The 20,551-nt window shown below is 38.1% G+C and overlaps 3 protein-coding genes and 1 long non-coding RNA gene across 5 annotated transcripts; 2 read left to right on the top strand and 2 right to left on the bottom strand.

Annotated features, from left to right (window-relative positions):
* Positions 1 to 3,765: 3,765 nt before the first annotated feature.
* Positions 3,766 to 4,932, bottom strand: LOC124294678. Its single transcript, XR_006904607.1, has 3 exons — positions 4,755 to 4,932; positions 4,509 to 4,684; positions 3,766 to 4,070 (listed from the first exon to the last, which is right to left on the bottom strand). It is a non-coding gene; the product is annotated as an uncharacterized LOC124294678 (long non-coding RNA).
* A 310-nt stretch (positions 4,933 to 5,242) lies between these two features.
* Positions 5,243 to 9,570, top strand: LOC107221203 (calpain-7). The gene is made up of 12 exons (XM_015660116.2): positions 5,243 to 5,783; positions 5,868 to 6,031; positions 6,176 to 6,377; positions 6,461 to 6,783; positions 6,894 to 7,026; positions 7,129 to 7,319; positions 7,407 to 7,634; positions 7,728 to 7,972; positions 8,088 to 8,296; positions 8,387 to 8,595; positions 8,718 to 8,953; positions 9,039 to 9,570. The coding sequence occupies exons 1-12, from the start codon at positions 5,591 to 5,593 to the stop codon at positions 9,181 to 9,183; spliced, it is 2,478 nt and encodes an 825-aa protein (XP_015515602.2). The 5' UTR covers positions 5,243 to 5,590; the 3' UTR covers positions 9,184 to 9,570.
* A 1,271-nt stretch (positions 9,571 to 10,841) lies between these two features.
* LOC107221196 (TBC1 domain family member 9) lies at positions 10,842 to 19,043 on the top strand. 2 transcript variants are annotated; one of them, XM_015660107.2, is made up of 19 exons: positions 10,842 to 11,046; positions 11,785 to 11,951; positions 12,448 to 12,621; positions 12,746 to 12,842; positions 12,972 to 13,161; positions 13,334 to 13,410; positions 13,495 to 13,551; positions 13,647 to 13,851; positions 13,961 to 14,166; positions 14,250 to 14,533; positions 14,617 to 14,820; positions 14,896 to 15,227; positions 15,318 to 15,473; positions 15,543 to 15,728; positions 15,805 to 15,993; positions 16,067 to 16,229; positions 16,369 to 16,713; positions 16,775 to 16,896; positions 17,004 to 19,043. In XM_015660107.2, the coding sequence occupies exons 1-19, from the start codon at positions 11,003 to 11,005 to the stop codon at positions 17,220 to 17,222; spliced, it is 3,417 nt and encodes a 1,138-aa protein (XP_015515593.1). In that variant the 5' UTR covers positions 10,842 to 11,002; the 3' UTR covers positions 17,223 to 19,043. The 2 variants fall into 2 exon arrangements, with proteins under 2 accessions (XP_015515593.1, XP_046597025.1); XM_046741069.1 differs by lacking the exon at positions 11,785 to 11,951.
* Positions 19,044 to 19,183: 140 nt separating this feature from the next.
* On the bottom strand, positions 19,184 to 20,146 carry LOC107221184 (40S ribosomal protein S21). Its single transcript, XM_015660095.2, has 4 exons — positions 20,059 to 20,146; positions 19,892 to 19,962; positions 19,466 to 19,601; positions 19,184 to 19,302 (listed from the first exon to the last, which is right to left on the bottom strand). Exons 2-4 carry the CDS (start codon positions 19,939 to 19,941, stop codon positions 19,237 to 19,239), a joined length of 252 nt encoding a protein of 83 aa, XP_015515581.1. The 5' UTR covers positions 19,942 to 19,962; positions 20,059 to 20,146; the 3' UTR covers positions 19,184 to 19,236.
* Between the last annotated feature and the right edge of the window lie 405 nt (positions 20,147 to 20,551).

The raw sequence follows: 20,551 nt of genomic DNA, 5'->3' as shown, positions 1-20,551 counted from the left end.
TTTTCAGCAGGTGCCTTTTCGCTCGTCATCTTTCTCCTGTTGGTCCTACGCTCTTTTTGCTGCGATTTCTGAGTTCCTGAGGGTCCAATTGGTCGGATGAGGGTCATTTAAATCGAATCTGAGACCAAAAGTTTTTTGCCCAAAAAAAAAGTAAGGCTAACCCCTTTGCATTTTTGCCGAAAATTTTGGCGATTTTGAAAAGTGCTGGAATAAATTCTTTCGAGCACTATTCCGACGTAATTTCGCGAGAGAAATCGATTGGGCACAGTCCCAATAGGCTGCGATCAACAGATCAAAAGTTACGGCCAAAAAACGAGAACCTGCATTCTTGACAATTTTCAGCAGGTGCCTTTTCGCTCGTCATTTTTCTCCTGTTAGTCCTACGCTCTTTTCGCTGCGATTTCTGAGTTCCTGAGGGTCCAATTGGTCGGATGAGGGTCATTTAAATCGAATCTGAGACCAAAAGTTTTTAGCCCAAAAAAAAAGTAAGGCTAACCCCTTTGCATTTTTGCCGAAAATTTTGGCGATTTTGAAAAGTGCTGGAATAAATCCTTTCAAGCACTATTCCGACGTAATTTCGCGAGAGAAATCGATTGGGCGCAGTCCCAATAGGCTGCGATCAACAGATCAAAAGTTACGGCCAAAAAACGAGAACCTGCATTCTTGACAATTTTCAGCAGGTGCCTTTTCGCTCGTCATCTTTCTCCTGTTGGTCCTACGCTCTTTTTGCTGCGATTTCTGAGTTCCTGAGGGTCCAATTGGTCGGATGAGGGTCATTTAAATCGAATCTGAGACCAAAAGTTTTTAGCCCAAAAAAAAAGTAAGGCTAACCCCTTTGCATTTTTGCCGAAAATTTTGGCGATTTTGAAAAGTGCTGGAATAAATTCTTTCAAGCACTATTCCGACGTAATTTCGCGAGAGAAATCGATTGGGCGCAGTCCCAATAGGCTGCGATCAACAGATCAAAAGTTACGGCCAAAAAACGAGAACCCGTATTTTTGACATTTTTCAGCAGGTGCCTTTTCGCTCGTCATCTTTCTCCTGTTAGTCCTACGCTCTTTTTGCTGCGATTTCTGAGTTCCTGAGGGTCCAATTGGTCGGATGAGGGTCATTTAAATCGAATCTGAGACCAAAAGTTTTTTGCCCAAAAAAAAAGTAAGGCTAACCCCTTTGCATTTTTGCCGAAAATTTTGGCGATTTTGAAAAGTGCTGGAATAAATTCTCTCGAGCACTATTCCGACGTAATTTCGCGAGAGAAATCGATTGGGCGCAGTCCCAATAGGCTGCGATCAACAGATCAAAAGTTACGGCCAAAAAACGAGAACCCGCATTCTTGACAATTTTCAGCAGGTGCCTTTTCGCTCGTCATCTTTCTCCTGTTGGTCCTACGCTCTTTTTGCTGCGATTTCTGAGTTCCTGAGGGTCCAATTGGTCGGATGAGGGTCATTTAAATCGAATCTGAGACCAAAAGTTTTTTGCCCAAAAAAAAAGTAAGGCTAACCCCTTTGCATTTTTGCCGAAAATTTTGGCGATTTTGAAAAGTGCTGGAATAAATTCTTTCGAGCACTATTCCGACGTAATTTCGCGAGAGAAATCGATTGGGCGCAGTCCCAATAGGCTGCGATCAACAGATCAAAAGTTACGGCCAAAAAACGAGAACCTGCATTCTTGACAATTTTCAGCAGGTGCCTTTTCGCTCGTCATCTTTCTCCTGTTGGTCCTACGCTCTTTTTGCTGCGATTTCTGAGTTCCTGAGGGTCCAATTGGTCGGATGAGGGTCATTTAAATCGAATCTGAGACCAAAAGTTTTTTGCCCAAAAAAAAAGTAAGGCTAACCCCTTTGCATTTTTGCCGAAAATTTTGGCGATTTTGAAAAGTGCTGGAATAAATTCTCTCGAGCACTATTCCGACGTAATTTCGCGAGAGAAATCGATTGGGCACAGTCCCAATAGGCTGCGATCAACAGATCAAAAGTTACGGCCAAAAAACGAGAACCTGCATTCTTGACAATTTTCAGCAGGTGCCTTTTCGCTCGTCATTTTTCTCCTGTTAGTCCTACGCTCTTTTCGCTGCGATTTCTGAGTTCCTGAGGGTCCAATTGGTCGGATGAGGGTCATTTAAATCGAATCTGAGACCAAAAGTTTTTAGCCCAAAAAAAAAGTAAGGCTAACCCCTTTGCATTTTTGCCGAAAATTTTGGCGATTTTGAAAAGTGCTGGAATAAATCCTTTCAAGCACTATTCCGACGTAATTTCGCGAGAGAAATCGATTGGGCGCAGTCCCAATAGGCTGCGATCAACAGATCAAAAGTTACGGCCAAAAAACGAGAACCTGCATTCTTGACAATTTTCAGCAGGTGCCTTTTAGCTCGTCATCTTTCTCCTGTTGGTCCTACGCTCTTTTTGCTGCGATTTCTGAGTTCCTGAGGGTCCAATTGGTCGGATGAGGGTCATTTAAATCGAATCTGAGACCAAAAGTTTTTAGCCCAAAAAAAAAGTAAGGCTAACCCCTTTGCATTTTTGCCGAAAATTTTGGCGATTTTGAAAAGTGCTGGAATAAATTCTTTCAAGCACTATTCCGACGTAATTTCGCGAGAGAAATCGATTGGGCGCAGTCCCAATAGGCTGCGATCAACAGATCAAAAGTTACGGCCAAAAAACGAGAACCCGTATTTTTGACATTTTTCAGCAGGTGCCTTTTCGCTCGTCATCTTTCTCCTGTTAGTCCTACGCTCTTTTTGCTGCGATTTCTGAGTTCCTGAGGGTCCAATTGGTCCGATGAGGGTCATTTAAATCGAATCTGAGACCAAAAGTTTTTTGCCCAAAAAAAAAGTAAGGCTAACCCCTTTGCATTTTTGCCGAAAATTTTGGCGATTTTGAAAAGTGCTGGAATAAATCCTTTCAAGCACTATTCCGACGTAATTTCGCGAGAGAAATCGATTGGGCGCAGTCCCAATAGGCTGCGATCAACAGATCAAAAGTTACGGCCAAAAAACGAGAACCCGTATTTTTGACATTTTTCAGCAGGTGCCTTTTCGCTCGTCATTTTTCTCCTGTTAGTCCTACGCTCTTTTCGCTGCGATTTCTGAGTTCCTGAGGGTCCAATTGGTCGGATGAGGGTCATTTAAATCGAATCTGAGACCGAAAGTTTTTTGCCCAAAAAAAACGTAAGGCTAACCCCTTTGCATTTTTGGCGAAAATTTTGGCGATTTTGAAAAGTGCTGGAATAAATTCTTTCAAGCACTATTCCGACGTAATTTCGCGAGAGAAATTGATTGGACGCAGTCCCAATAGGCTGCGATCAACAGATCAAAAGTTACGGCCAAAAAACGAGAACCTGCATTTTTGACATTTCTCAGCAGGTGCCTTTTCGCTCGTCATCTTTCTCCTGTTAGTCCTACGCTCTTTTTGCTGCGATTTCTGAGTTCCTGAGGGTCCAATTGGTCGGATGAGGGTCATTTAAATCGAATCTGAGACCAAAAGTTTTTTGCCCAAAAAAAAAGTAAGGCTAACCCCTTTGCATTTTTGCCGAAAATTTTGGCGATTTTTAAAAGTGCTGGAATAAATTCTTTCAAGCACTATTCCGACGTAATTTCGCGAGAGAAATCGATTGGGCGCAGTCTTAATAGGCTGCGATCAACAGATCAAAAGTTACGGCCAAAAAAACGAGAACCCGTATTTTTGACATTTTTCAGCAGGTTCAGGCGGTTTGTTCTGCGAAAGGTAGGGAAGAAAAATGACAAATTTACCACTAAAAATTTCAATTTATTTCTTTCGCACTTAGTACAAGTGTTGATGTGTCAGTGTGTAGTAATATAACAAGTTGACAAATGGGATTGAAGCGACAGAGAAACAAGATTACAACAACATGATTTGAAATTACGCATGAAATCTAGGTTTCATCTGAGGAAATAGATCTGCACTATACATTGTCTTGAACAGAATATGATAAATACAACATCAGATAGTCATTATCATAGTTCAACATATAGCTTAAGTTTTCGAGTGCGTAGAAGTGCCAGACACATTTTCAGAATACGGTGTATGGTGTAATCCCTCTATTTTATGCAACCTGAATGAAAGTGATTGAAATATTAATTTTCTCCGTATTTACTTTGCATATCCTTAACTGTTAATCACTTCTTATTCTAAATATCCTATTTGCACTTCTGGGGGTCGAATTAGTCAAGAAAGGGTTAGACAAATGAGTTCTTTGTCAAAAGATTGTTCGCCGAAGTAAAGAATAAAAGCAGTAAAGCTGATGGGAGAATGAATTCTTCACTTAGAAAAGTGCAGCGATAGTCATTAATTTATTGTCCTGGTTCTTCCCTTACTATTTCTATCTTTACGCAATACTTTTCTTAGGATGCTTCAACAATTGATACAGTTAGATTTCTATTGTCGTGGATATCGTTAGATCCCGGTATGTATATAACATATAATAGAGACTATCTTCTCTGTGTAGAGAGACATGCGTAGTATTATACAACGAATTGTAAATTAATATTACCTACGACCGTTGCCAGTGTACCAAATGCTTTTCTTACGTCAATTGTTCAACGTGCAACCCATTCAAGAATCATCTTCCGACGAAGATTCATCCATTTTTATTGCAAACGTTCCTTACTGCAGAGCTAGTTCTCACATCATTCGTCCAGACGTTATATTGAGCTCACACTTGTTGCACTGAAATTAGAATAAAATTAGTTCCAGTTTTCCATGTCAGCTATCAGATATTCGAAGTGCGAAATCTTACGCTGTCTAAACGCGAATGTATCGTCGTATCAACTCGCTTTTCATCACTTCACCAATGCTTGCCTGATTGCCGTCGCCAGTACCGTCAGGCGTAAATATTTTTATGGAACCAAATCGGTAAGCACAATAAGACTCTCGAGTTACTTATATCCAACTGCCGAGTTTTGTAGGCCGAATAACCAATCTGTAAGTAAAAATCAATATGAAAGAATACAAGAACCGCAAGTTTTGTTCTTCTTTAACGTAATAAATATTAATATCGCATTCAAACGTTGATCTCTAGTTATTATACAGATCAGTGCATTCAAACCAACATAACATGATTACCGACAAAGGCGCTTTTCGTTTATGTCAATTTTCGGACACATCTCAACATCAAGTGATTTCATTGGGCGGATCTAATGGAATACGCCAATGAAATCACTTAGTGCCGTGTTGTGTCAAAAAATTGACTTAAAAGAAAAATGGCCGACATGGCTGACTATACCGGCATTACAGAACGCTGTCGCCCGTATGTCACTCTACTCATTTCTGACACTCGTCAGGGCCATGCGCAGTCTTCACGCCCAAGAATAATCTGAAGTTTTATATGAATTTTTTTTTTCTCCCTTACAATCATACAACAGTAATATTTTGTTTGCCTTGTGTCAGTCGTGATTCACACAAGTGAATTTTGTCTGATTTGTTTGAAACCCATTAACAGTATTGGAGCGTGATCATAGATTTGGTTTACGTAGAAAACTACTAATCATCGACACGACACTCACTTTTTCAACAGCGATCCGAATGGGTTATGTTAATGTATAACACGAATGGTGAGAAATTATTACGATCAAAATGGGTCAGACCTTAGAAGATGCGCTGATCGCAGCTCGAAGAGCCGTGCAATTTGACAGCAGTCAGCAGTACAAACAAGCCCTGTACTATTATGACTTGGCAACGAAAAGACTCGCCACCCTACCCCATGACTCAAAGCTAACATCAAAACTCACTGAATACCAGGATAGAATATCGACATTAAAAACACTACGTGAGTTCAGAATCTTTAGTCGACCCTATTCTTTCAGTCAGGTTCATCAATGGAACCACAAAAACTAACCCTTTCAATTTCCAGTCGCTGAACAAGACAGGAGATTGCATTCAAATGTTGGAACGAATCAAGCAGATCTGCAAAGGTGTAACTTCCTATTTAGCCAAGCACTGGATGCTGACGAAGCCGGTTGTAAAGATATTGCCATTAAGTTGTATACAGACGCAGTTGAACTCGGACTAAGTGCTGTAGGCATGACTTTCAATATAATAATATCTCTTTCTACTGTAGCAATTTCTCACTAGATTTAAATCAGGAGAATTATTGTTATCACATTTTCCTAGAGTTTTGATTTTGGAAAGGTTGAAACATTCACGATTTTTTATTCATAGAACCCCGCTGACCCGGAGCGAAAACAAAAATTGACGAACCTTGCTCGGCTTGCCCTTGACAGAGCGGAAGCATTGAAAGGAAAAACTGCACCGACATCTTCGCCTATTAAAAATTCAACAGATGCTTTGCCCAAGTTACCTTCCGTTCCCGAAACAAGCCCCAGTCCAACCATTTCAGTCAAAGCAACACCGTCAACTTCTGGTAATATTTGATAACATCATGGAAATCTTGATCTTTGTAGCAATTTTTCTCATGTGCCATATTATTCCATGTTGCCAAAATAGACAAACCACAGAGGCCACCTCTCCACCGAGGCAGTAGCGCGCACCTCACGGTTACCGGAGGAAGCAGTACTTATACAGAAGAAGAAAAGAGAGTGCTGTTGCATACATCACACATAAATAACAATAAATTTGTGCCTTTCATGAGCGTCGATCTGAGCGAAAAATTCCAGTATGCTATTCCATTCACAGACAAAGATGGACTGCTTGAACTCGATCCAAAACAGAAACCAGATTTTTCACGATGGGCTCGACCCGACGAGCTCTTCCCTGAGCCCAAGATGGTTGCGGGACCACATGTTGATTATTTTAGTATAAAACAAACTGTTAGTACCAGTGAGAATATTTGTAACTTGCTTATTGTACTCGATTTACTTCTTCCGTCTTTTTTTTTATTATGTGTCACGTTCTGATGATTGGTTTGTAAAAATTGCAGGTAGTTTCTGATTGCTCTTTTGTAGCATCATTGGCTGTGAGTGCTCAGTATGAAAAAAAGTTTCGGAAAAGGCTTGTTACATCTATTATTTATCCCCAGAATCGAAGCAAGGAACCTATATACAATCCTTTTGGTGAGTCAATAAAAATTTGTGTAATTGAACTTTGACTAAATGTGAAAGAACGCCCGCACACACCCAAATAGCCCAATCAAAGCTCAGAAACTTTATTTTTAGGTAAATATATGGTGAAACTACACATAAATGGCATACCGCGTAAAGTTATAATAGATGATCAGCTACCAGTGAGTCGATACAATCAGCTGCTTTGTTCGTATTCCAACAATCGTGGAGAACTGTGGATATCGTTACTAGAAAAAGCTTACATGAAAGTAATGGGTGGATATGATTTTCCTGGATCAAACAGCGTGAGTAATCACTTAAGGGTAATAGGTATTTGTGTGTGAGTAATTTCTACACACCAAAACTCAGTCAGTATCACTTTAACTTCACAGAATATTGATTTACATGCCTTAACTGGTTGGATACCAGAACGATGGGCCATTAGACCTAATGACCCAGATTTCAACAGGGATCGTCTCTTTGACACATTGCTTGTTAGAATGCGCCAAGGAGATGTACTCGTCACTGTTGCGACTGGTGAATTGTCAGATGTTGATGCTGAGAGAACCGGTCTGGTACCAACTCATGCATACGCAGTTTTAGACGTAAAAAACGTAGAGGTATTAAGCTATTCTTTCTGAGTCAAGATTCTGAGTGTAGCAGTCTTGCTCACCGACCCTGAATATTTTCTTATCGTTATTCATGACGTACAGGGGGTGCGGCTTCTTCAGTTGAAGAATCCTTGGTCCCACTTGCGTTGGCGTGGCAATTACTCAGAGCTCGACACGAAGCATTGGACGACACAGCTGAGGCAGGCTTTGGACTACGACCCTGATTCAGCCTCCGAATTTGACAATGGAATATTTTGGATTGATTACGACAGTATTTGCAGATTTTTTGACGTCTTCTACCTAAACTGGAACCCAGGGTTATTCAAATTCACGTATTGCATTCATCAGTGAGTTGAAAAATTCTTAAAAATGATTAACAACACAGGGGAATAAGCGGTTACCTATCTCTCGGTCATTAATCATTCATTTTCTATTTCTGTAGTCAATCGTGAAACATTTCAGAATGTGGACAGCAGGCATAGGGCCAACCAAAGACGCTTATAACATTGGAGACAATCCTCAGTTTAGCCTTGAAGTAACTCCCGGAGCTACCGGAGCCATATGGATCCTGCTTACAAGACACATTACGGACATAGCCGACTTCCGACAAAACCAGGAATACATTACAGTTCTGGTGTACCGAAACGATGGCAAACGAGTGTTTTACCCGCGTAAGTGAAGATTTCGATAGAGATGCATTTTTTCAAGGCCATATCGAAACAAAGAACGGAATAATGAATGAACATTTTCTTTTCTCACAGACGATCCTCCGCCTTATATTGACGGCGTCCGAATAAACAGCCCCCACTACCTGTGCAAATTAAAACTGGGACCAAGTAGCGAGTCACGTTACACTCTAGTCATATCCCAATACGAGAAAACCAATACTATTTATTACACCTTGCGGAGTTACGGAACGTGTCCATTCACACTTCGCAAGATCGCCGAGCCGTACAAGTTCGAAAAAGAGGTAGATGTTACGTTTTTCAATTAAATCGGAAAAGCTTCATGTGAAAGAAATGATATATACGATTATTTTCGGGGGATAGTTGTCGATTTGACGCTGAAACATCTACTTACTTTTTTCTGCAGATAACAGATGGCCAGTGGTCTGGTATCAATGCAGGTGGATGCGGTAATCACCCTGCAACGTACCAAAACAATCCACGTTATCAATTGTTGTTGCAAAGTTCCAATAACAACAATAACTTGCGCATAATACTGAAGGGGCCTAAGCAGTATCAAATTGGCTTTGAGATTATCACGGTTATTTTAAATGACCCCGAATGTCCAACTGCGTTCAGATCAAAAAGTTCCGGAAGTTTTAGGTAAGCTCCGAAATAGATAATTCCCTAAGCTTACGTTGTGCAAGACTAAAATAAGAAGCATTCCTGATCAATGTCCATTTTATAGATCTGGTTTCGTTGTCTTGGAATTGGAAGACGTGCCTGCAGGTACATACAACATTATTCCATCCACATTCCTTCCTGGTCAAGAAGGTCCGTTTTTCCTTACCTGTAAGGCCTCGTGCAATATTCAGCTTAGTCGGATTCAGTAATGGATATTTTATACGGTTCTTATTCGTCAAAATGGGTGGCCAAAGGCCTCTAGAACAGTAAAACAATTTGCACAAAACAAGTATTTCTATTAACAATACACAGATGAAATTCGAGAAAAAATTTTTATCAGTGATCAGTGATTTTACTATGTAAAGTTTTTAAAAATCAAACTTTTATGCACAAACTGCATAATCATAATCAGCCATGTGCCAGCGATTACCGAAAACAAATTTGAATTTTTTTAAACATCATGTATATGCGATACCGCTATTTTTGCCCATTGTTGTATTTATCACAGTTTTTTATTAATAATTGTAATAAAGCATCTAAGTATATATACTGTTTAAAAAAAGTTATCTTTTACTTGTTTTCTTGCCCAGCGACATCGGAACTCCACACAAATACTGTACAAAAGTGTATTGTATCCACGTCGGAAAAACTAAAAATGGGAATATTTTTAACATAACTCAGCCACCTAAACTAATTCTATGTACATAAGAATTGAGATAATATTATTAAAAAATTATAACAGTTACTGTTAAACGGAATACTAAGAGAGCAGCAATAATCTTTTTATCTACACTTTAAAATTTACATCGCGTTTCACTTGTACCAAAAATTGCTCAGCACGAATTCGCAGATGCAATATTAATAATGATAATCATTCTGATTCTTACAAGCTTAATATAAAGCACATGTAAGTGAAGCACGATTTACCTCAGTAGCTTTGATAAAACAACTAATGATTTAAAAAACCAGGGTTTCTCAATAATTGCCTAGCACTGATAGAAGTTTGGTGTAAAAAAGATCTAAGTTGGTTAGACAGATCGTGCATTTTTGGTGTCTTATAACTGACGTATTATCATGACAATTTTTTAAACACTATTTATAACGAGATCTTGTAGTTGAACTTTGCCTGTTATGATGTCTTACACACTGTACTTTCAATCCAGTAAACTGAAACCGCTGCTTGAATTCAAATATCAGTAATGCTTTACGATATTAAATATTGCTACAAGTAATTTAATTAATGTTGTAATCAATCAAGTCGTTTCAGTTTGCCGTCGACTGCTAGTATGCAATCCCTACAAATCTATGGTGGGCAACTCCAAAAATCGTGACACTATGCTGATCAGTGAAACTTCACCTAGTACCATATTTCCAGGTTTTCAGAAAATTTGTATTATCTTACGTATTACATACATATCGACGTGTTCTAAAGAAGGGTATCTCATCGGGCTGGATAGAATAAGTGTATCTCACTGTGCAGGGCGTTCCATTAAGACACGTCAATATCTTACAATCAAATGATCGTAGGACTGGTAAGGTACATCCATACCAATCCATACTGCATAAATGTAGAATACAATTGTCAAAGGATCAACTCGTAAGGAACTTGTAAATCATTCAAAAATATTTCCCGCCCCCAGAGTATTCAAATTTTATACATGAACGCGCGCGCATTCGACTTGATATTTCTGGTTATAATGCATACCTATATGTATGTAAATTTGCACTAGATTTGCACATGAAAGGTGTCAAACTGGCATACAGCAGGGCATGTGCTTTTTAAGCGGTTGCCTGCATTGGCTGACAGGAACGTATCGCGCATATTACGGCCAACTTCACGGTGGTTTATCTCAAGGAAACACAATAGTTGAGTTCAGACCGACTTTTTAGCCTCTGTCCCTGACAGCAGAGGCTGATTGTGAGGATTTGTTACGGCAAGACGGCCGAACACGAAAATTTTCGGAGTGCAAAGTGTAAATGCGACAATAACATTTTCCTACCATATGCACTATTATAACATCAAGAAAAATGTGGATGAAGCCACAAGAGGTCTTACTAGCCAATGCTCTATGGTAAAATATCAACCACTCGAATATCTGTATGTCAGGCATCTTCTAATTACTGTTTACATATTTACAATCACACATTCGCATCAACATACATACCCACACGCACGCGAGTATATGAATAATATATGAATAAAGCGAGTGTCGAACAGACAGCTGAGAAAAATCACGCACGTTATCTTTCCGCATATTAATCAACATGTACTCCATTTGACAGCTGTCACGCCTATTATAGTCATTATTATTATTATTCTCAAAATAATTTATTATTGACACTCCTGTCCTCACTTGAATGATCACGATTTACCAATCCATTTGTTTATTACGCTCAATGCAAACTTTCTCCATTCTACAACTGAGTTTGCTATTAACACATACCAATAGACATCAAAATATCGTGTGATTATCTTCTGCCTGATGATATAACGTCATACTCTTTTACGGTGACTACATTTTACAACTCTAGATTTTCAGTTTATGAATTTATATCATGTCCTTCGTTTATCCATCAGCTTATTTTATGAGATGAATAAAAGAAACTTGCCGATTCATTTTTGCAAAGTTGACAAAACTTAGATTTTTTTAGTCAAGTTGTACTTATTTTCATGTAGCTAGTTATTTATTTCCACAATCAAGTCTCCAACTTGTTAGATTCTCTCACAATTAGTTAAAAATCATAATTCTAAATTGCCCAAGTAAATTCAATTACTTTGCAAGTATACATTCGTGTACATACTTATCCAGGGTGACTGAACAGGCAACAGTCTATTTCGTCCTGCAACGTCGCAAGGGTCATGGAAAAGCGAAAGGACTCACATCCATCTTGGTCGGTACATTAGACAGTGTTTTCGACACCAAACCACCCCCTTTCAGAATCCTACATCAGACTCCATCCTCGGATGTGTATTGGAGTAAGTGTTAAATCATCTCAACCGATAGCTGTATACTTTTAAATGTATGCATGATGCTTGATAGTAAGGTTGAAGAAAAAAATCTCCCTTTTGTACATATCAAACATCTCTTGTTTTTCCGTTTCTTAATCTGTATTTACTTTCCAAACAATGTATGCTATTAGAAACCATGAAATGCATGTGTTACAGTTGTAGGGAGCACGGATAGCGTGATTAGTCGTTAAACCTCCAGAGGAGGGAGCAAAGATACTTGAAACAGTAACTGATAACAGTTTATGCCAACATAAGCAATCGCAGGCACTGCACGTTTATATAATAAATATTACATTGATAGATTTATCTCACTTGTATTAAGTAAAATACAAGTATAGTTTTGCAACGCTTTTTGTTTCATCTGTATTCTTCTTCTTTTTTATAATTTAAATCCAACTTGTTACCCAGAAATGCATATTGCTGATCATTGAATGACAAAAAAATAAATGAATAATTTTTTCAGTGGTGGCGTGTGCGCTAACAGCTGAGGATATCGTCAAGGATTGGGCATGGCTTCATGCCAATTTGATAGACACTCTCAAATCGTTTGATACCGAAGAGGAAATAACAGATTTTGTGTGCTGCAAGATACAGTCTATAATAGCAAATAATGTTCCGGAGAGTCACATTGCTGACGGTAATATAAAAAAATATGTGTACAGATTCAAATTTACAATTGGATATATCTTTCAAGACAGGTTTATCTCTTTACAAGTAATTTCTTTTAATATTTCTTTCATTTGTTACCTCTCTGACTGCAGAAGAAGACCCACAGTCGTTCAAAACAGTTTCTTTCAAATTCCATCAACACTTCAATCTCCCCCAAGATGAAAAGCTGGTGAATTATTATTCCTGCAGGTAAGAATAAGAACTGTGTACTTACTCAGCAAAATATTGGGTTCAATTTCTTTTTTAGAAATCTTTGAAATCCTATGAATATTGGTCTATGTATAACTCATTTTGTGTTCTTCGGTATTCTGTTATCAGCTATTGGAAATCTCGATTCCCAAGGCAGGGATGGCTCTATCTCTCTGTAAATCACATGTGCTTTTATGCCTACATACTGTCCAAAGAAACGAAATTGGTTATCAGATGGGCAGATATTACGGTACTTGACAAAACCAACTCCATCTTATTCCCCGACAGTATCCGAGTTATAACTCGTGACAATAAAGAGGTGTGTTTAATATGGATGTTGTATTTCAGCAGTCTGATGATTCTCGATCAATCTTTGTTTTGTTACTAGTGAAAATATACGTTTCAGCCCATTATATTAAAACATAGGAAAGATGGCGGAGCATTCGTGAAAATCGTATTATTGTAAATGAATTTGAATATATTTGTTGCAGCACTATTTTTCAATGTTCCTTCATAAGGCTGAGACGTTTTCGTTGATGGAGCAGCTTACAAATATTGCTATGAAAAGGTGGTTATCCACAGCTATTATAGAGCACAAGTTTAAAAACCTTGTTATTTATATTTTTAATGTAGCTATTATCTCATTTTTCAGACTCATTGATGAAAAAAGCGGTTTCAACGAAGACAGAGATCTACTGAATAAATTAAGGTAAGTACTTGCGAATAATCATTAATTCGCTTTCAATTGATATCTACACAATTCATATAAGCGGCTGCTTACTCAACGTATGCGCATTTTTACAGCAAAAATGTGCCTAAGAAACCGTCATTTCTTAAAAGAGACCTCGATGCTCGAGCACATTCTGAGGTCTACAGGTTGCAATTCAGATTACCAGGGAATGAGAAATTAGATGGAAGTATTGACGCCACTTTGTGGACTCCATACAATAAAAGACACGTGTGGGGAAAGATATATTTGTCTCAGAATTACTTGTGCTTTGAAAGTAGAGTGAGTAGCGTCGATCAAAAGCTGATCAATAATTAAATTTCACGGATTTCCGTTGAAATTCCAGTGGATGAATATAAAGGTATGAATTATTTTGCTCACGGTTGAACAGGTGCGGCGGATGGTTACCCTTGTCATTCCCTTACGTGAAGTCAGACTAGTCGAATGTGCTGAAAATCAAGCCTCCAACACTGCTGTGGACAAATCCGTACTTGTCACGACGTCAAGATCGTCGTTTTTGTTCGCACAGATACACGACAGAGACTTTGTTGTGCAAAAGATATCAGAGCTTTTGGCGAAGACGAAAATATTTCACCTGTAAGTTGTTTTTCTAGATTATCCGGAAACTGAAAAAGCGTTTCAGCCTATTCATCCTACTTGATATACATGACAATTTTCAGTACTGATCATATAAGCACACATGCAAGCATAAACAGCGATTTAAGCAATTGTGAGGAAGCCAAATCTCCAGAATGGACTCCACAACCGCCATTAATGACCTTATTCAAAGCACCACTGAGCCAGGAGGCAGCAATAAAACAAGAGGCAAAGGAAAAACAGTGGGAGTTACATTTTGCTGAATATGGGCGAGGCATCACAATGTACAGGACAACTGATACTGCAAAATTGGTTCTTCAGGGAGTGCCACAGACCCTTAGAGGAGAAGTGTGGCTGACATTTTCGGGTGCGTAGTTCTCGTCATTTCTGAGGTCTTCTCAATGTTCGAAAAAGATATCCTTTTTCTCAACGTTTCTTCAAAATTCACAGGTGCTATAAATGAGATGACAATGAACGCTGGTCTCTACAAATCTCTCGTTGAACAATCTCTAGGTAAATCTTGTCAAGCTAATGAGGAAATTGAGAGAGATTTGCACCGCTCTTTACCTGAGCATCCAGCTTTCCAATCTGACACAGGAATAAGTGCTCTCAGAAGAGTTTTATCCGCCTATGCTTGGAGAAATCCTCAGATAGGTAAAGATCTTTGAATTTTCTTGCAAACTTGATCCTCAATGCAGTGCCAAATGCTACAGCGTAATCTTTCTTCAGGGTATTGCCAAGCGATGAACATCGTTGCCTCTGTTCTATTGATTTACTGTTCAGAAGAGGCAGCTTTCTGGCAGCTGTGCAATGTCTGCGAATCATTGCTCCCTGATTACTACGATCGTCGAGTAGTCGGAGCTTTGGTTGACCAGGGTCTACTGGAAGAATTGGCTGCTGAACATTTACCTGCGCTTCATGCTAGGCTGCAAGAGTTAGGTCTAATCAGGGTTATATCGCTTTCCTGGTTTCTAACGATATTTTTAAGCGTTATGCCAACGAGTAGTGCTGTAAATATAATGGACTGCTTTTTTTACGACGGAGCCAAGGTTATCTTCCAGGTAAAAATAGAATTCATTTTAGAGTTTAAATTTTTTTACATGTGGCCAATTTAATTTATTTTTCTTTTTTTTTTTTGGTTTTTCTGCCAGATAGCGTTAACCGTATTGGAATGGAATCACGATAAATTATTAAACTGCAGAGACGATGGAGAGGCCATGCAGTTGCTGACGGATTATCTTGGAGGTGTGTTCAATGACGAAGGACCCATTTTACCCAGACCTGTAGACAGCGCTGTACCAAACAGGGTAAAATATCAAGCACTTAGAGATGCTTTACAACTGTGGAATGTTTTATGAATTCAATATTTGTTGCAGAGTATTTCTATACAAACCTTAATATATGAGGCATACTCGAGGTACGGAACTCTAACGACTGGCGGAATTGAACGTCTCAGACTGAAGCACAGGCTAAGAGTGGTCCAAAGTCTAGAAGATGGAATTGAAAAGAATGTCATAAGAAGTGTTGTTGTTGACAAGTATATGGTCACTGAAGAGTTACAGGTAAGTTTATAATATGAAGGTAAATTTCGTCTGGTTAAGCAAAATGGTTCTATTAATTCATGTTACCAACTCACAGGACCTGCTCGGTTTGGTAAGAGAAGAACTAATGAGCCAGAGAAAAACCGAACCTGATCGCTATGATCCAACCCAGCCACCGTACGAAGCTTACAAAGTAGACTTCGAACTCTTTAGAATACTTTTTGGAGGTTTATCTCCATGGGGAAAGTGTACCCAAGCTGAATCTCTTGCTGCAAGATTGTTTCGTGTGAGTATCATCCGAAGTCACTATAAGACATTAATATAGAGAGAAAAAGAGAATGATGATTCGTACATTGCAGCTAATGGATCGCAATCACGACGGACTTTTAAATTTCCGCGAAGTCGTTCAAGCCATTGGAATCACAGCAACTGCAGAACTTACACAGAGACTAAAGCTTCTGTACACACTTCATCTCCCTCCATTATTAACTCCTGTAGACATTGAGTCACCTGCACATCCTGGTGAGAAATCACACTATTGAGAAGAAAACTTTCATTAAGTCTATTCAATGTCTACAAACAAAAAAAGGGATAACCTGTTATAAATTCATGACCATATTGCTTTGTTATTAGTATACTACTGTACATACTTTTTATTCAGATGGACCAGAGGTGGCAGCAGAAGCTACAGATTTCTTTGACAGTATGGAACAAAGCATCGCTTCATTAGAAATGCCAGTTGGTGCAGCAGAAGAGCCTCAAGAAGCGGCATCGTTATCTCGATCAATGAGTCTCAACAGTCAACAGGGGGACCAGTCGTGGGACATTCAAAGTATGGGGAGTTTGCGCTCCATGATAGCATCCAGAGATAGTCCTTTGAACTTAAAAACTGTACCAAAAATGTCGCAACCCCATTTCATAGCGCTGTGGAAAACACTTTATGACATGTTCCAATCCCTTGATCAGTCTGAAGAGCAGGAAACTTATCATTCAATTGCTACGATAGGTGAGCGATACAAATTTTGGTTTTTCATCCACAGATATCTTTAATACTATTTTACTTCTAGGTACGCTTCTACTCCAGCTAGGAAACGTTGGCAAAAACTTCGCTGCAGAAAGAGAAGAATCCGAGGATAGTTTACTCATTGCTGCGTCACTGGCACAGCAGGAAATGTTGCCAACTCAGACCGTAAGTTGAAACAGTTTGATGGAATAATTGGTATCTTGAAAATTGATCAGAGTATCGCAGCTGGATTGAACATTTATTGTTTTCCTTTTTTTTTCGACATTTTTCAGTCTCCTGACCGGAACGGCAATCCATCTAACGCCGTTTCCGCGGCTGATAGGGATTGGTCGATTACAGTCGAGCAGTTTTTGGCATCTGCATTGACTGGTCAACCGATTGTTGATTTCTTCAGCAAGCGCACTAACCTTATAGAAGCGATAGCTACTCTGAGAAATCGTAGATTTAATCGCGTTCATTCCCTCTCGGATACACCCGTTATAAACATATGACACATAAGCGTCTATCAATGCGATAATATCGTGTGATACACGTACAGAGTATTTTCCAATTCTTTACCTCTAACAAAAGTAACTTTATAATATCAACGATTTAATGAACCCAATGGTTTAATATGCCTTAGGGAATATAAATGAAATACATACTAAATCCTAGGGTGAATGAATTTAGTACTAGAGTAATTGTGGGATACGAAAGCTGTGAAAAAATTTGCCCAGAAAAAACTCAGTTTGAAGTCAAATATTTTTCACACCACTTCTATGTTTATCTAAATTGCAACATTTCAAATCATAAATGAGAAAGAAAATTTAGGTTATTATAGACTAAATAATTCTTTACTTTTCAAATACTTTTATCGGTATGAGAGAAGAAAAAAATTAAACTCCCAGGCGCATGAGTGGTTGCATTCAGCAGTTTCAACATTACAAGTATATAATAGATATGTCATGATGCAAATAATCAATTTACAACAGATTTATATTCAAGTTGACAGATTTATATGTATATATATGTACCTACATTACAAAACGCAGTTTGAAAAATGGTTTGTGACAGATACATTTATCATAATCGCTGTCCTCTCGATGAGGTCCCAATGACAACAACCGACTTGCATAGCATAGATATTGAATTCTTTTATGCAGGTATGATAAGACAGTGCTACGTTATTGTAATTAGATATTTTGGTACTGAAATTGGATAGTGTTAATTAATTAAGATACCCACTCAAGTTTTCTTCGCTGTTAATTTAACTTCTAAAAAAGCCTGTTTTACTAGGCTTAATGTGTTTAAACACAGCAGGATTTTATGAACATACCTCGAACGGTGTACATACAGGGATAAGTATCAAGTTAGAATTAAAATAATTTTACTCACTGTTTAGACCAGAAGTTTATACCGACTTGAGAGTAAACATGAGACGTGATTGCACCTCCGAACACACGTCTTACCTACAGTCAACAAATTCCATTTCATCACCAATAATTACAGAATTATATTACGAGCATGAATTTATAGCTAAAATATTCATATTAATTTATCGTTTTTGAAGATCACAGTTATACGTAATCACTAATGTGTATTGCAAAAAATTACAGTATACCAAAAATTGCAATGAAGTCAAGATAGTTCACCGTAAACAGTAATATCAAGGAATCGTCCATTCATCTTCCATGTAAAAAAAGCGTTATTATCAATCTTCTCATTTATTTGATTTTGATAAATATATATAATTTAGACTCGGAAGAGAATGTTTGTTTCTTGTCACCAATTTAATAACTAAAGTTAATAATTCAGTATACGTACAATAAAAAGTTAAAAAATGAGAAATCGTGAAATATATATACATGATTATACGTGTGCATACGAAACTGCAAGAATTTGATAATCTACATATAACTTAAAAGTTTTTCGAAAATCTGAGTCCGCTGATTAGACAAAAAATGAAACACTCTTGACGAAGAGTTAAGTCAAGCTCCTGCATTTTATGAAAATTCGGCCAAAGTGCGAATAGTGAAAAACTAGTTTAGTAAAGAATTGTAACAACTTTCAAGAATATTCTTACCCTTTCAGGATTCTTCTTTTTTTTTAGTATAAGACGGAATCTCTGGATAGTACATACGTGTACTAGTCCTACGGCTATAAACGACGTAATATTCCAAGGCAAGAAATATCTGTGTCATGTATTATAAATATAGATATCTGTAAATAAGATGAGCTTTATCAAATTCATTTTGTGCATGGTGCATATGATTAATGTTCTGAATTGTCATTGTTATTATTTTATCAATCGTGTAATAAAATTCATACTCCAACTACTGCATTCATAAGCTTTATCATAAATCCCAGTTAGATTAAGTTCACTTCCACACATGAGCAACAGTTACTATCAGTTTTCACTTCTGCTGAAAATTAAAATTGCATTAAGTAAAAAAAATTACACCGTAAACCCAGATTTGTTTTATAGAATTATATTTATGGAAACTCGTAGAGTACAATCATAGTTGATTAATAGTTCTTAGCCAAAATTCCATCTTTCTTAGCAAGACGGCCGATGCAGTCGTCCGATTCACCCTATTAAATGAAAGACATTGTTGAAATTATTTTTTTGTACCTTTCCCTTCTTCTTGTAGTATCATTGCTTTACAAGTAACATGACGTTGATACACTTCGGATGCAAAGAGAATTTATTTTCGTATCCATTGTTAAAAACTTAAGACCCTTCGACACTACGTACCATACGCCTGATTGCACCGCAGATGGCATACATTTTTGAGGTTTCGGTCTGACGCCCAGTTTGAGGGTCGACATCAGCCAAGGTAAGCTGAATTGAAGCGTGGTCCTTTGCATGGATGATGCGGTTGCTTGCAGAGCTGAAAAGTTTTACAGATGGTTTTTTGATTTCATGCTACAGACATGATTCAAAAGCATTTACAATCGCATAGTAAGTTTAGCCGATGTCAGACGCTAAGGTGAACAAGCATTGAACAAACCTAACCTAACTATTGAGTCCATTTTTTCTGCAAAAACCGCCCGAGCTTTTGGAGCTACGGGACACAGATGAAAATGTGAATTATCATCGTGTTCAAAGTCATGTAGCGCAAACACTGAAGAGATTGATTTAAGAATAAAATAAATATTAGCACGTGTGAGGATAGCTTACCATTTTCGTGGGCAGTACAAGTCGACAAATTCACCAGCGTCGTTCTCCATTTTTGTTTAGAATATCTGAAACTTGATTAAAAACTTTCGATTTATCACCGACACCAATTAATGCTGCAAGCCGCAAAAATTTAACATTTATTTAGCACAATTTTGACACACGCTTACCTCCAATATCGCTCTAGACCGGAAAAAGAACGTGTGAGATCCTTAGCTCACCATCGAAGCTTGGAACTATCGATAGTGTTTCGTGAAGTCAACCACTGATGGCGCTGTCGAAGTCACCGAACGACGGTGCGAAAATGAAAGGTTTTTGAAAATCTTTCGGAAGGGTCATGTACAATTTGGATGTATCCAATTGAACTGAATTTAATCTCATCTGTTGATTGCCATATAATCTGAGGTAAGGAACTTTTTTCTTTGATTAAAACATAACGCAACTCCGTCAGGAGAAAATTGCAATTTACAAAAGCCTCAGTTCAAACTTCACTTTGTAATACTTCTTCTATTATTCGTTCGCGTTATTTCATGAACATTTCGTATGACTGCACAACTTTTTACCAAGATATTTCGATTAAAAAATGAATAAATACAAGTGAGAAAGTCAAGTTCGAAATCACTGCAGAATTGCGTGTATGTACACGCTTCGGTGAACTGGAGG

This window comes from Neodiprion lecontei, chromosome 5 (assembly GCF_021901455.1).
Source record: "Neodiprion lecontei isolate iyNeoLeco1 chromosome 5, iyNeoLeco1.1, whole genome shotgun sequence".
Lineage (NCBI taxonomy): Eukaryota > Metazoa > Arthropoda > Insecta > Hymenoptera > Diprionidae > Neodiprion > Neodiprion lecontei.
The sequence above is the reverse complement of the archived record's forward strand: the minus strand, read 5'-3'. Positions and strand labels throughout refer to the sequence as shown.